This window comes from Aythya fuligula, chromosome W (assembly GCF_009819795.1).
Source record: "Aythya fuligula isolate bAytFul2 chromosome W, bAytFul2.pri, whole genome shotgun sequence".
Classification (NCBI taxonomy): domain Eukaryota; kingdom Metazoa; phylum Chordata; class Aves; order Anseriformes; family Anatidae; genus Aythya; species Aythya fuligula.
In genome coordinates, this window is record NC_045594.1 from 17,597,876 (window position 1) to 17,614,082 (window position 16,207).

General features: G+C 41.9%; 1 protein-coding gene across 1 annotated transcript in view; it reads right to left on the minus strand.

Moving 5' to 3' along the window:
* LOC116501384 (homer protein homolog 1-like) overlaps positions 1–16,207 on the minus strand; it is a 164,489-nt gene that overhangs the window by 79,388 nt on the left and 68,894 nt on the right. The window contains exons 5-6 of the mRNA XM_032206909.1: positions 15,427–15,558; positions 11,011–11,103 (exon numbers count right to left, since the gene is read on the minus strand). Of these exons, the coding sequence (XP_032062800.1) occupies positions 11,011–11,103; positions 15,427–15,558 (225 nt within the window). The remainder of the gene's footprint in view (positions 1–11,010; positions 11,104–15,426; positions 15,559–16,207) is intronic.

A 16,207-nucleotide genomic window follows, 5' to 3' on the forward strand; every position in this document is an offset into this window, starting at 1 on the left:
CTTGGACTTGTGTACATTTTGCTGGTTGAAGAACTGTCTGGATGGCTGGGCTCAAAGAGTCATAGTGAATGGAGTTCAGTCGAGTCTTGGGGCCAGTTTTGTTTAACATTTTTATAAATGATCTGGATGAGGAGACTAAATGCACCCTCAGTAAGTTTGTGGATGATACCAAGTTGGGGGGAAGTGTTGATCTGCTTGAGGGTAGGAAGGCTATTCAGAGGGATCTGGATAAGCTAGATCGATGGGCCACATCCAATTGCATGACATTCAACAAGGGTAAGTGCTGTGTTGCAGGAAGAATGGCTGAAAACACAACAGACACCAGTATGGTCAGATCATGCTCTCCCTTTATTACCCGAATAGCCTGACTTTTATACCAAACTTAACAGGGGCGGATATTGTCTCACACAATATTATCGGTCAAAAACACTCAGACAAACAACTGCAAGAAAACAACCCCACCTGCAAGAAAACAACCTCCTTGTGATTAGCAGTCATATAGATCTTGTCCTTGAAGCCAGCTGCTGGCAACAATATTTTTTAAATTCCTCAACCGGGCGATATGGGAGCATTGTCATGGGAACCTCTCGTAGTTGTCCTGGTAGCTTGGTTTGCTCAGCTGAAGCAAGTCATGGCCTCCTTGCTGTTTCAAAAATCCCTCAACAATTCCCCCTTTTTCTTTTTGAGCAAACCAAGCCTGAATTAACAGTTTTGCATGTAACCTTTTAACCACATTTATTACAATACAACACGCAATGATGATTAACACCACAACAAACAGAATCCTTAATCCCTCTTTGATTAATCCCAGTAACCATCTATGCATCGTTTCAAACAAATCAGTGAGCCATTGATCGAAAGGATTGATATCATATTGAATCTTTCTCATGTGCTCTTTCAGGAAAGTAATGGATTTGTGAATTGACTCACTATGATCAGAAAGGTTCAAACAGCACATTCCCTCAAAGTCCTCACACCCATGCCCTTGAGCCAAGAGCAAGAAGTCAATAGCAGCTTGATCCTGTAAGAGCGCATGTCGCAGACTATTTTGATCTGATAACATCTCCTCAAGTATCTCTGTCGTGGCATGGCGTTGCTTCTCGGCCCAGCATACCAATTTTTCTAAGTTATTAGGTGCAGCCGCAGATACCACTCCTGGCATGAAAATTGCCACTCTAGCTGCAACACCAAGCAATTCAATATTATTATTGCAATATGGTGTGAGCAATGCCCGTTTATGTCTGGTGATCTTACACAACTGTGACAAGCTAGGAGCAAATATAATAAGTTTACCTAAGTAACATGGACCTCCGATAGCATTTGCAGGGATACCTTGCCAGTCCCTATCCCTGCAAATCAGAAAAACATCAGGAGGTAAGGCCATAGCTGTACGATTGTTCCAAACACTATAGTTGTTACCCCTTGTCTTCACGCCAGAAGCCCCTAAACCCTGCCTAGCAGTGTCATTGTAACCACAGGTGTTACTTGTATTTCTGTACTCGTATGGCCCTTTCCAAGTTCCTGTAGCAGGATCTCGGTAATTCACTCATTTGTGGTAACACATTTGGTGCTGCTCTATTTATTGTTTGAAAATGAATACTCGCAGGAGGGTCTTCTCGGTCACCAGTCAAACATAAGTGATTCAAGACAAACAATGCCTTGGACAATTGCTCATCGATGTCCTTGATCTCTTTTAATCTCACTAATTGTTCCTTTAAAACCTGATGTGATCGTTCGACCATCACTTGGCCCGTGGGAGAATATGGAATACCTGTGATATGCTTTACTCCCCACATTTTCATAAATTTTCTAACCCTTTTGCTAACACATGCTGGACCATTGTCCATCTTGATCTGCTGTGGCACTCCCATAACGGCAAAACACACCGTCAGATGCCTACACACAAGGTGTGCTTTTTCTCCCCCCTGTGCCGCTGCCCACATGAATCTTGAAAAAGTACCAATTCTCACATGCACATATCTTTTAGTACCAAATTCCGGCACATGCGTTACATCCATTTGCCATACCTCAAGTACCTTAACACCCTGTGGATTAATACCCAAACCTAACCCTGGTCCATGACGACTACAGGAAGGGCACGCTCTTACTATTCCTTTCGCCTCTGTCCAAGTAAATCCAAGCATTCTCCAAAGACCCTTTGCATTCTGATGGAACATTTCGTGCGACACTCGCGCATGTGGAAAATCACTCTCAGGCCCCGCTGTGACTATACTCACCAACTTGTCTGCTTGTCAATTACCTTCTGCTAACCCAATCGAGAACTGATGGCTACATATATGGATAACACAGTAAGGTGCAGTTCTCCCCTGAATGGCATCTCGCAGCTGCAGAAATAATGACAACAATCTCTCCCTCTCAGTGTGCCATATCAAGGCATCCGCTATCCATTTTACCACGTTGACAACATACAGAGAGCCTGAGACGAAATTAATCAGCTCATGCATCCAGCATTGACAAGCCCAAACAACTCCAGACAATGCCAATGTTTGTAATGAATCCCCTGTCTCCTTCGGAATTATGTATTTCTCCCAACTTCTGTTCTCGTACCACACACACACAGCCTTCCTACTTGCTGCACCTGCACCAGTGTATACAGTGTTACCCACCACTGGTCCACTGGTCGGGATGAAAGCCATGGTACTACCTGCCATTTATATGATCTTATAACTTGCCAGAGAGGCCCCTTTGGAGTTCTGGAATGTACCAGTCCCGGGTAATCTAACACAGCTTCTTGTAGTGGAATGGATTGCTGTAAACACCATTCCAAATGATCCTGAGTTATTGGCAGACTAATATCTCCTGGTTCCTGACCGCTGATCTCAATACTCCAAGAGCGACCCTCACATACTAACTCTGCAATAGCTTCCGCCCGTGTTTGAACACTCGTTTTTGGCTGAACCGGTAGGAAAATCCATTCCAGGACTCGAAAATGCTGCCCTATCATTCCACCCTTGCTATCACCTGTTTCATTTATGCCATTCCTATTCTCAGCGCTGTTAATGTCAGTGGCATCCTCCTGATACTGTTTCTGTCTTTGTCGCCCCCTTACTCTCCCCCTTTTCTTTTTGCCACTGACCAATCACCGCAAATGGATGAGACACATGATTGCTTACCAGTAAGAAGAGTGCACCTTCTGCTATACATCTGTAAGCAGAGCCAGTTGCAACCTTAGAAGCTATTTGTGAAGGAGACTGCCGGTGGTCATTTGTTAGTGTAATCTGTTGCTCTGCACTCCTGCACCGTAATGAAGGTAGTAATATAGCTAAGTCGTCATTAGTAATGCATACAATGTGGCAACCCCACTGAATATTACCCAAGAAAATTTGTACATCTGACAAATTACGTAACACCGTAGTTTTATCAACTTTCTGTGGACAAATGGTAGAGTCTGATATGTTCCATCCCAAGTATAGCCATGGCTGTTTCCGTTGAACCTTCTCTGGGGCTATCTTCAACCCTTTTGCTTCCAATGTATCCTGAATAAAGTTTGAATCAGAATCCTGGAAGCATTCTGGCCTACCAAACCAAATGTTATCCATATAATGGTAAATAATTACGTCACATCACACTGTCCAAATTGGTTCTAATGCCCAGGCCACATATAATTGACATAATGTAGGGGAATTCTTCATCCCCTGCGGAAGCACTAGCCATTCATAGTGCTTTGCTGGGGCTTGTTTGTTAATGGAGGGTACCATAAGAGCAAGTCTCTGACAGTCCCTTACAGCCTGTGCCACCACATTTGGTTGCCTGGACTGATCAGCTCTCTATACCCTTTCCAATACGTCCTCTACCGGTGCGGTTCTCGGCAGTGTAACTAAGATGTTTTGAGTTTTTGGGTTTGCATTGTCAAACACAAGCATTTTAAACACACTGCTTTTAGACTCCGCTGTTAGATCAGGATGATCAGGAATTGCTGCCCACAGCCGATCGATAAATTTAGCATATGGTTCCCCAGGGGCCTGTTCTACTGATGCGAATGGAGGTGCTTTCTTTCCCCCTGGGAGACTAAGAAGAGCCCTCAGTGCGAGCTGTGCAGCTGTTTGGTGAATAATCGCAGGGATCTGCAGCTGAACCTGGGTATTGAGATAAGGACCCATCCCCGTTAACATCTCTGCAGTAATCCCATACAGAGGGTCCCTCGGTTGACGCAGTAAACCCGCTTCCCCCTGTGCTAACCGCAACCATTCCCTTTCAAATAATAACAATGAGGAAGGAGTTAACAATAAGCGCGCCAAGTTTTGACAGTCAAGTGGACACATTAGTTCTGCCTGGAAAATCCATTGAATTTTCTGTCGAGCCGCCTGGGATTGTAAACCGTAGTCCATAACCGTTTTTCAAGCTTGTTGTAAAAGCTTGCAGTCATGCGGCTGCCACAACCCGGTGCCTTGCACAGGGTGGATAATAATAGGGCAGGCCAAGGATGTAGCATGCATATGCCCCTCTATGATGGCATCACATATGACATCAGAGCACCTGTCCCTCCTTGGTGCCGACGGTGTTGTAGCGACGGATAATGAGGGAGCCGACTCCGGTGGGGCAGACAAGAGAGGAGGCTCCTCCAAATCCGTAATTTTTAAGTTCTCCAATTTCACTAGTAGTTCTTGGAACAAGTCCTCCAGTGAAGGTCGATTTTTGCAAGCTGCTGATGCACCTCTCATTGGCAAAGCATCCCGAGTGGATTTATTGCTGCCTGGCAGCGGCATAGATGCTGGCAGCACAGCTTTAGCAAGATTTTCTGGTGTGGGGAGTGTGGAGGGCAACCCCCACTCCCCATCAGCACTCTGCTCCGATAGTCCGTTAGTTATTTCTGCCACTGATTCCTTTATTGGAGAGGTCATACACTGAACCAGGGTGGGTACAGGAACCAATGAAAAAGATTGTGCCAGCCGTGTTCCTGAGGTCTCAGGTTTTGTACTCGGAGTTCTGTCAATCCCAGTTGGTATTGACAAAGCTTGTGCTGCCGCCATAGCGAGCTGCTGTTCGGTTTTCATACTGCACAGCATATTAATAACTGTGTGCCACGTCCAACTTACATCTTTATCTAGCTTTCCACTTGAGATGGCTTTATCCCATAAGCGATTTCCTATGTGCCACCACTCTAAACATGAGAGGGACTTCCTTCAGAAAACCCTCCTTCTGAGCCCAGTGCACCAAGGATTTGATCTTTTTTACATTGCAAGATACACCTGTCTTAGAGAGAATACTAGAGAGAAGCTGGATAGCTGCTTCCTCCTCCATGGTTATATCAGAACAGCTGCAGGGTCGTGATCTACACCCCTCTGCTATGTGCCAACTCGCCAAACGGTGGCGGTCGTCTGCCGTTTTCATGGACGCCTCCGATCTCTCGTAGCAACTTGGCCCCGGATGTCCCGCGTCTCACCGCGATACTTCACTATTCCGTGTCTCACCGCGACTTTGTGCGTCTCACCACAACTCTTCTGCGCGTCTCACCGCGTCTGTCCGGGTCTGTGCTCCGCGTCTCTCAGCATCCCGCGTTATTACCGCATCTCTGTTCCTAGTCTCTCTGCGTCTCAGGTCTCTCAGCGTTTCTCAGCATCTCAGGTTTCTCAGCGTCTCTCAGGTCTATCAGCGTCTCTCCGTGTCTCGCCAGGTCTCAGCCTGTTCGGGCACCATTTGTTGCAGGAAGAACGGCCAAAAACACGACAGACACCAGTATGGTCAGATCATGCTCTCCCTTTATTACCCGAATAGCCTGACTTTTATAGAAAACTTAACAGGGGCGGATATTGTCTCACACAATATTATCGGTCAAAAGCACTCAGACAAACAACTGCAAGAAAACAACCCCACCTGCAAGAAAACAACCTCCTTGTGATTAGCAGTCATATAGATCTTGTCCTTGAAGCCAGCTGCTGGCAACAATATTTTTTAAATTCCTCAACCGGGCGATGTGGGAACATTGTCATGGGAACTTCTTGTAGTTGTCCTGGTAGCTTGGTTTGCTCAGCTGCAAGTCATGGCCTCCTTGCTGTTTCAAAAATCCAACAGTGCTGGGTGCTGCACTTGGGTCAAAACATATTATGCTGATGTGTCAGCACTTGCACTAACTGTATCTTTCAGAACAATATACTAACTTATCAACACAGCTAAAAGACAAAATGAAAAGTAAGGGCTGAATATGAAATTATTCCCAAGTATGTAGTAATTAAAATGCAACTTTCAACATGCAGTCTAGAACTCCTCAAGATAAAATTTCTATAGCTGCCTACAATATAAAATACAGGGCTCCAAAGGCAAAATCTATACAGGAAAGTTAACAATATCAATAGCTCATATAGATTAAGAGAAAGTTTTAACCCTGGGCAACTGTTAAATAAAAGTATCTTGTCTCTGAGTAATTCTGTCCAAAACAAATAATAAGTCACTCCATTTGACAGTGTCAAATTTAAATCCTGATTTTTAAACAGCATGTCAAAAGAGAAGCACAGCAATTGCTTTCCCTATGAACACAGAAACATGGAAACGAGTGGCTTGGTTGGAAGGAACGTTAAAGATCATCTAGTTCCAGTCCCCCTGCCATGGGCAACAATGCCACCCACTGGATCAGGTGCCCCAGGGCCCCATCCAACCAGTCTTGAACACCTCCAGGGATGGGGCATCCACAGCCTATCTGGGCAACCTGTTCCAGTGCCTCACCACCCTCACAGTGAAGAATTTCCTTCTAACTTCTAATCTAAATCTCATGTCTTCAAATTAAAAAAACATTACCCCATGTCCTATTATTATCTGCCCGAGCAAAAAGTTGCTCTCCATCTTTTTTATAAGCCCCCTTAAAATACTGAAAGGTCACAATAAGGTCTCCCCGGAGCCTTCTCTTCTCTAGGGTGAACAACCCCAGCTCTCTCAGCTTTTCTTCATAGGAGAGGTTCTCCAGTCCACTAATCCTCTTCACTGCCCTCCTCTGGACCAGTTCTAACAGGTCAACATATTTTTTGTGCTGGGGACCCCACACCTCGTTGAAATACTCCAGGTGGGGCCTCACAAGGACAGAGTAGAGGGGGACAATCACCTCCCTTGACCTTCTGGCCACTCCTCTGTTGATGCAGCCCAGGATGCAGCTGGCCTTCTGGGATGCAAGCGCACTCTGCTAGCTGAAGCTGAGCTTTTCCTCCACTAGAACCTCCAAAGTCTTTCTCTGCAGGGCTTCTCTTAATGAGTTCTTCTCCCAGTCTGTACTCATGTCTGGGATTGCCCTGACCCAGGTGTAGCACCTTGCACTTTGATTTGTTGAACCTCATTAGGTTCACATGGGCCCACTTTTCTAGCTTGTCCAAGTCCCTTTGGATGGCATCCCTTCCTTCTCTTGTATGAACTGCACCACTCAGCTTGGAGTCATCTGCAACTGCTTATGTTGTTAATAACAATATTAAACAGTACTGGTCCCAAGATGGACCCCTGAGGGATACCACTCATCACCAGCCACCACCTGGACCCCCTTGACCACAGCTCTCTGTGTAACGACATCAAGGCAATTCCTTATCCACTGAATGATCCATCCTTCAAATCCACATTGCTCCAATTTGGAGACCAGGATGTCATGTGGGACTGTGTCAAAGGCCTTACAGAAGTCCAGTTAGATGACATCGGTTGATCTTCCCTTATGGACCGATGCAATCACTACATAATAGTCACTCCACAAATTGGTCAGGCACGATTTACCCTTGGTGAAGCCATGCTGGCTGTCTCGGATCACCTCTTTGATTTGCATGTGCTCTGACATTGCTTCCAGGAGGATCTGTTCCATGATCTTCCCAGGAACAGGGGTGAGGCTCACCTGTCTGTAGCTCTCCAGGTCTTCCTTTCTGCCCTTTTTAAGAATGGGAGCGATGTTTCACTTTTTCTAGTCACCAGGGACTTTGCCTGACTGCCATGACTATTCAAATACGACGGAGAGTGGCTTGTCAACTACATCAGCCAGTTCCCTCAGGACACTGGGATGCATGTCATCGGGCCTCATAGACTTATGCATGTTCAGTTTCATTATGTGGTCTCAAACCTGCTCTTCACTTACTGTGGGAGAGACTTTGCTCCCCCAGGCCCTGCTTCGAGGTTCAGGGACTCAAGAGACGTGGGAAGCCTGACTGGCAGTGAAGACTGAGGCAAAGAAGTTGGTGAATACCTCAACCTTCTCCATGTCTGTCATTACCAGTTCACCCTTCTCATCCGTCAGAGGGGGTACGCTCTCCTTGGCCTTTCTTTTCTGACCAATGTACCTATAGAATCCCTTCCTGTTATTTTTTGCATGCCTTGCCAAGTTTAGTTTCATCTGTGACTTGGCTTTCCTTATCCCATCCCTGCACATCCGGACTGCATCCCTGTACCCTTCCCAGGCCACATGTCCCTTCTTCCACTGCCTATGCATTTCCTTCTTGTGCCTCAATTTGACGAGCAGGTCCTTCCTCAGCCATGCCGGTTTCCTGTCTTCCCTGCTTGATTTCTTACCCATGGGGATGTAGCGCTCTTGCACGCTAAGAAAAGTGTCTTTAAATAGTTGCCAGCTCTGATCAGCTCCTTTGTCCCTAAGGACAGTGTTCCATGGGATCTCATCTGTTAGGTCTTTAAACAGCTGGAAGTTTGCTCTTCAGAAGTTCAGGGTCCTGACTTTGCTCTTTGCTCATAGTACTTGAGATCACAAACTCAGCCAGGACATGGTCAGTCTGCCTCCAGTCAGGCAGCCCAGTCTGCCTCCAGTCTTAACCTCTTCAATGAGTTAATCTGCATTGGTGAGCACCAGGTCCACTAATGCTTCTTCTCTGTTTAGTTTGTCTAATACCTGGACCAGGAAGTTGCATTCCAGGATTCTTCTCCCCACCTCTATCTAACTAGAGGCCTGGCTGAAGTACTTTACTGCACATAAAGCCAAATGTATACTAGGTTACAATACTGAAATACATATTTCTCTTATTTATGTGTTTATTTATGAAAATTTTCAGAAATTCAGGGACAGTCAAGAAAACTAATAAAAAAGACAACCTTGTTTTTTTCTTGTTATGCTAGAGCAAGCAGCTTCCCTTTAATACCAAAAGCCAGCCTAGCACTTTGGCAAAAATTCCTGCCAGGGAAAACAACATGAGATTGGTTCATTGTGTATATTTTTGTCTTTGTTCCACTGACTTGTCTTAGAAGGACGTAGCTTTCTAGTGGCAATAAACCTATTCATACAGCATGTTGTAAACTTCCTGCCATCCTTGTTCTATCAAAGATCAGAAGTATATCGTGGTGCAAAGCACAAAAGAAATGCACTGATTCAATGCATAAAGATGCATTCCCTAGAAGAACAAAAAAAAAAAAAAAAAAAAAAAAAAAGAATCAGTTGTATTAATCCTACTGTCCTGGTTTCAGTTAGGACAGAGTTAATTTTCTTCCTAGTAGCTGGTAGAATACTATGTTTTGGCTTAGGATGAGAAGAGTGCTGATAACACCCCTATGTTTTAATTGTTGCAGAGCAGTGCTTATACCAAGCCAAGGACATCTCAGCTTCTTGCTCTGTCCTGCCAACGGGCAGACTAGGGGTGCAGCAGGAGCTGGGAGGGGACAGACCCAGGACAGGTGACCCAAACTAGCCAAAGGGGTATTCCATACCATCTGACGTCATGCTAAACAATATATAGGGGTGGCTAGCCGGGGGAGGCGGGCCGGACTGCTTGGGGTTAGGCTGGGCATCAGTCAGTGGGTGGTGAGCAATTGCATTGTGCATCACTTGTTTGTACACATTATTAGTAGTAGTACTATTATCATCATTGTTGTTATTATTATTATTATTATTATTATTATTTGTATTATTATTATTATTATTATTTTCCTGTCTTATTAAACTGTCTTTATCTCAACTCACAGGCTTCACTTTCCCGTTTCTCTCCCCCATCCCAGAGAGGGAGGGGGGAGTGTGAGCAAACGGCTGTGTGGTGTTTAGCTGCCGGCCGGGTTAAACCACGACACCTACTCAACTCAGGAATCCCTGCTGAAGTTTTAAAACTGTTTCATCTTCTAAGAGCAAGATTTACCTTTGTCTTCACTATTACTGAAAACAAATTGACTGACTATAATAAACTTCATGAGTGAATACTACACAGTAGGAAATAAATAGAAATAGTTTTCTGTTTTAACTTTGACTGTTTTTTATAATGTTTCTTATATGCAGTCCTTTACAGTGCATCACCTTAAGTTTCATAGATGCAATAAGAGAAAACACAAAAGGTATTTACTATAGATTTACTTATATAACTGATTGCCATCTTTGCTCATAACATTTCTGGGGGAAAGCTCAAAGAAAGGAATGGGCAAAACAAAAGGCTAATTTTGTTCTAAAGCAAACACCTTTGACTCTTCTTTAATGTATGTTAAATGCATTCTTAGAATCATAGAATCATAGAATATCCCAAGTTGGAAGAGACCCACAAGGATCATCAAGTCCAACTCCTGGCTCCACACAGGACCACACAGAAATCATACCATATGTCTGAGAGCATTGTCCAAAGCTTCATGAACTCTGACAGGTTTGGTGCCATGACCACTTTCCTGGGAAGCCTGTTCCAGCGCTCGACCACCCTCTCAGTGAAGAACCTTTTCCTGATATCCAGCCTGACCCTCCACTGTTGTAGCTTCAAGCCATTCCCTCGGGTCTTGTCCCTGTTCACCAAAGAGATCAGTGCTTCCCCCTTTGCTCCCCCTGGTGAGGAAGCTTTATACCACTATGAAGTCTCCCTTCAGCCTTCTCTTCTCTAAGCTGAACAAGCCAAGTGACCTCAGCCACTCCTCATACATCTTCTCCTCTAGACCCTTCACAATCTTTGTTACCCTCTTAGATTTCTTGACACTTCTAGCTGACTGTTTAGAGGATTCAGGTTAACTGGGAAGTACCCTGTTCATTTTTAATACATGTGTGTAAGATACAATATGAATTCTTAAAACAGAAGGTAGCACAAAACATGAAGTACTAGGCTTGAATTAGAGAATAAGACTCACTTGAGAGGGTGTACTTGTTAGCTCCATCTTTTCTTGGGATTTTTCCTTTGCTAGTCGTGCAGCTTCTTTGAATTCCTGAAATTTTTCTGCAAACTGAAAGTACATATGTTTAAAAAAAAAAAGAGAAGGTGTGAAGTAGTTATACCACATGCAGAAAAAAATGCTGTACGTAACATTTTATGAAGTTAAATTGTCGGTAGAATTTTTATTTTTTTTTCCTTATTAGATACTTATTTAAGTGAGATACACAGTGACACCTTTCAGTACCTTTCAGACATAATGTACTGTTTATGACAGGAAAATTATGATGCAGCAAAGTTTAACCTGTTGGTGATAGCATTTAAAACAAAACCAACACCTCAGATATGGTTAATTGTACTGGGTCTGGCTGGAATGGAGTTAACTTTCCCCGCAGCAGAGCATATAATTCTGTGCTTTGCATTTGTAGCTACAGCAGTGTTGATATTGCACCAATGTTTTGCCTATTGTTGAACAGTGATTGCATAGCATCTTATCTGTCTCTCTAACCTCCCACCCCCAAAGGCCAGTAAGTTGGGGGTGGGCAAGAGGTAGGGAGGGGACATAGCTGGGGCAGCTGACCTAAATTGACCAAGGGGATATTCCATACCATATGACATCATGCTTAGTGGGGCCCTGCTTCCAGGGATTGGCTGGACATCATTTGCTGATAGGGAGTATAGATTTTTTTTCTTTTCCTTCCATGAATGGCCTTTTCTTTTCTTTCTTTAAATTACTTATATCTCAAATCTGCAAGTTTCTCTCCATCTTATTTTCTCCCCCGCCTTCATCCTGCTGAGGAGGGGGAGTGAGAGAGCATCTGTGTGGTGCTTAGCTGCCTACCAAGGTTAAACCAAAAAACAGTGATAAACTGCCTTACACAGCTGCTTTCAAATTCAGGTCTTACTCTCTTCCTTACAATAAATGATCTGGTTCTGAAGCTTACTGTAGTCATTATTAGCCTAGAGACTTTAACAGACTTCATTCTTTCATGATTGAAACGATACTAATTTCTTCCCAAATTTTAACTGAATTTATAATTTAAATAACTAACTAAGAAAATAGCAGTGGGAATACTAAGTCAAGTTCATTTCTTGATGTAACCCCATTGACATCAATCAAGCTAAAGAACAGATTAATTGAACTGAACACTCACATATACTGAACACTAAATTCAAGAATTGTGCATTGAACTGTGAAGTTTGTGAAGACTGATTTCTCTGCTACATATACCTCTTCTAGAAAATAGCTAAAGCAGCAATTTTGAAATGCATGCAGCCTTGTGCTTGAGAAATTAAATCACTTTATTAAGAATTGGGCCTAAATTCTCTGGCTGGAGAAAAATTTGTCTTCATTGCTCTCAGCTTTACATTACACCAATTGCTGTAGTAGCCAAACATTTGTTTTAACTAGCTATTGCTTTTATACAGAATATGACCTTATACCACTATAAGACTAAGTCAACTAAAGACTAAAATGATTCTGCAAAAACTGGAAACTTCACCAACAGCTTCTAAATTTCTCCAGCAGCAGCAAAGATATTGTTTTTCACTGCATGCAGGAGGTATGAAGGTTACTTTTGTGTGACAAAATCTCAACTAATTTCAATTAGAACTTCACTTGCTATCCAAGATGTAAAAAACCTCATTGTCTTTAAACTTCTTCTCCTGGTAAGCTCTTAGTACTTAAGGAAGTATTATTTTTCTCCACCAGTATCCTATATTTCAGCTGTCAAATTATTTAAAAGCATATGTTTCCTGAATATAGAAGGAAATAATAGATATTGTGCTGAAACAGTAATCCAGCATCAAAAAAGGTCTCAGAACAGATGATAAAATTGGCAACAGATCACCAGAACTAGATGATACTCATTTAAGACTTGTAGATAGACCTCAAATTCTCATGGGTAACCTATTATTTAAATTGACTTGAGGAGCAGAGGATTGGTAAGTGGAAAGCATGATGCTAAGGTTTGGAATAAATAGCTGAAGAAATACAAGGCAGTAAATATGATCTTCTGTATCAGAGTGGTAGAGACTGTAAAAAAGATATATAATGAATAGACAGAAAACCAGATAACATTCTGAGAAAGAGCCAATGATACTAATGTAGAGGGGTTTTTTACAAATTTACTAGAATTCCTTGAGACAGTCAGGTGATAGATAATAGCAATATTTTGATATATAAATCCTAAATAACAAAGATGAGATCTCATAGTATGAAAAGAAAGGTTCTCTGGGGGATTAATAATATAAGGAAAAGATGAAAAGTTGTGGAAGGAGAATACAAGGATCTCACAAGTACCTGTGATGGCACTTTTGGCATTTAGCATGCTCTTAAGTTATTCAGAATAAATCAGGTTAACTAACTAAAGGGATAAGGCAGCAAACTTGAGAAGGAGCACTTCTTCCCATATAGGGGAAGCACAGACTTATATTCTAGTTGAGAAATTGGACTCAGTTTTCTCTGAATATTATGGAACATTCTGTTCCTCCTACTACAGCAGCAAGAGGGACTGTGCTAGGAAATCCTAATCCTGTGAAAGGAATACTCTTCAAGGTAGGAATCATCATTTAGGTATCACTGACTTCTGCCTGATTCCTGATGGAACAATCTTGAGGTGAATTTGTGGTCTGACATATTGAGAAAAGCTCTAATGAAGATAAACAAATGTTTAATTATTTTTCTTTTATTCTGTTTGCATATAAAAAGTTGTTTACAGTGCCTTAATTATTTAGTTGGATATTCTCACTTCTCAAATTCTCACAGTCACACAGAATTGTCATACAGAACCACTGTTGCATGCTACCCTACTAATCAGTTAATGAAGACAAAGGCACATGAACCAAAAAAAAAAAAAAAAAAAAAAAAAAAAACAGTCCAAAAGTCAAACACTTAGTATAAGCTTTGGAAATCATCTGCTTGTTTAGAGCGATATAGCTAAGCAAACAATGATATGAGAATAAATAGTTTATTAGAAGACATTACTTTTATTCTCTCTGTCCTGATTATTTGCTTCATTAGCCTGTTGAAATCAGTCACACACTAGACTAAGGTTTTTTTTGTGGTTGTAGGTTGTCTTTTGCTCCCTGGAACTTGAAATATTTCATTGGGGCCCAGAGACTACTCCAAAACAAATTCAATATAATAATATTGTTCACTTAGGGACTCTGATAAATCAAACACAGAAGAAAAAAAAAGTTCCAGAATCAAGTTTTAAGACAACTTCTAGAAGCAACTGGTTTCTGAATAAATACATTAATACAGTTTATTTGTCAGTACTATTGACAACATTCAGTAGTACCTTGAGCACTAAATTACATTTAATGTCCTACAGTAGTAGGTGTGTCAAAAAGTGCTCTGGTGAACCTGATTACAATGCCAGTGCACAGAAGAGCTAGTAATCTGAGCAGACAGACAAGAGGAGATTGATATGATTTCTCTAAAGATACACAGAAGATTCACGGTTTCTAATTCAGCATCTCTGATTCCAAGAACAATATATCTACCAACTCCTTTCACCTCTATGAATTTTAGTAGCAATTATCAGCAATTTTAACTCACATGAAAATCACAGTTTGATAATTAACATATAATGCTATAGGAATGGTTTGCCCTGAGGATTCATCGCTATAATCTTTTGAAAAGATCTGTGGATTGATATTTTTCTCAACAGATTTGTGTATTCTTCACAAATCACAGCAATCTGAGTAACTGCTAATCAAACGTACTTTTGACAAATTATCTACTGTAGCTTTTCAGATTTTTATAACAGAAATATAAAGTTTTAAGCCAGAAATATAAAGTTTTAAGCCAAGGTTATATTAAAAACTCTTAGACATCAGTTTGAGGACAACTTATCCTTGTATAGTGACAATTACTTTCTCAACAGGGTTGGTATGTGTGTTTGTGTGTGTGTTTGGGGGGTGGTAGTGTGTTTTTTTGTTTAGCAAAACATAGCAGAAAAGTTAAAGTGAATGTGGCTTAAAACAAAAATACATCTGAAGACTCAACAACTTTTCTAGGTCTAAATACAGAAGAAACACTGGAATGTCTACTTCTTTATATTCTATCTTGGCAAACTCTAATGAAAGAACAAATTTAAAAAGAGAAGCCTAGCAGATGAATAATTAGAAAGCAATAACAGCATACGCTAGTTTAAATCTCCCTTCTTTCCTCAATCAGTTAAAAGAAAATTTATAGGTATCACTGTTAAAAGCATATTGTGATCATACCTTATCTTGTCTTGTTATATTATAAGAATAGATACAGACTTTTTTTATTATTATTATTATTTGTAAATAGTGGTGGTAAGAATTGAATCAAGATACAACCAGAAGGAAAAAAATATTCTTAAGCCACTTCACTGGTCACATGGTTTCCATTGGTCATACTTACTTTTGCAAGATGATGTTCAGATGAAAATCCCAAGCCATAGACTGTATTCGCCCTGCTGTCTGCCCATTGGCCAAACTTCTGGGATGTTTTAGTAAATGTCATGTTGGGGGTGATAGTGCTATTTATTATTGCCTGAAAAAAAGTAATAATTGTAAAAATTAAAAAAAAATGATTTTTTAAAGGCTACTCATAATCGAAACTGCCAATATTGTAGATAAATATCATTGTGAGATAAACTGGCAACTAGAGAACAGTTTTCTTCTAATTCAATCACAGCTAAAATTCTGAAAGCATATATTAACATAAATTCTATAAAAGGAGTGGAGCAAAAGCTGGGAGGGGTACCTGTTCACAATAGATGCACTACTCCAAGTGAGGCCTCACAAGGGCAGAGGAGAGGGGGAAAATCACCTCCCCCAACCTGCTGGGCACGCCTCTCTTTTGATGCAGCCCAGGATGCAGTTGGCCTTCTGGGATGCAATCACGCACTCCTGGCTCACGTCAAGCTTTTCATCCACTAGAACCCTTAGGTCCTTCTCTGCAAGGCTGCTCTCAATAAGTTCTTCTCCCAGTCTGTACTCCTGTCTGGGATTGCCCTGCCCAGGTGCAGTACATTACACGTAGACCTGTTGAACCTCATTGGCTTCAAGCTGTCCCACTTCTCAAGCTTGTCCAGGTCCCTTTGGATGGCATCCCTTCCTTCTCTTATATCAGCTGCACCACTCAGCTTGGTGCCATCTGCAAATTTGCTGAGTGTACACTCGATCCCATTGTCTATGTT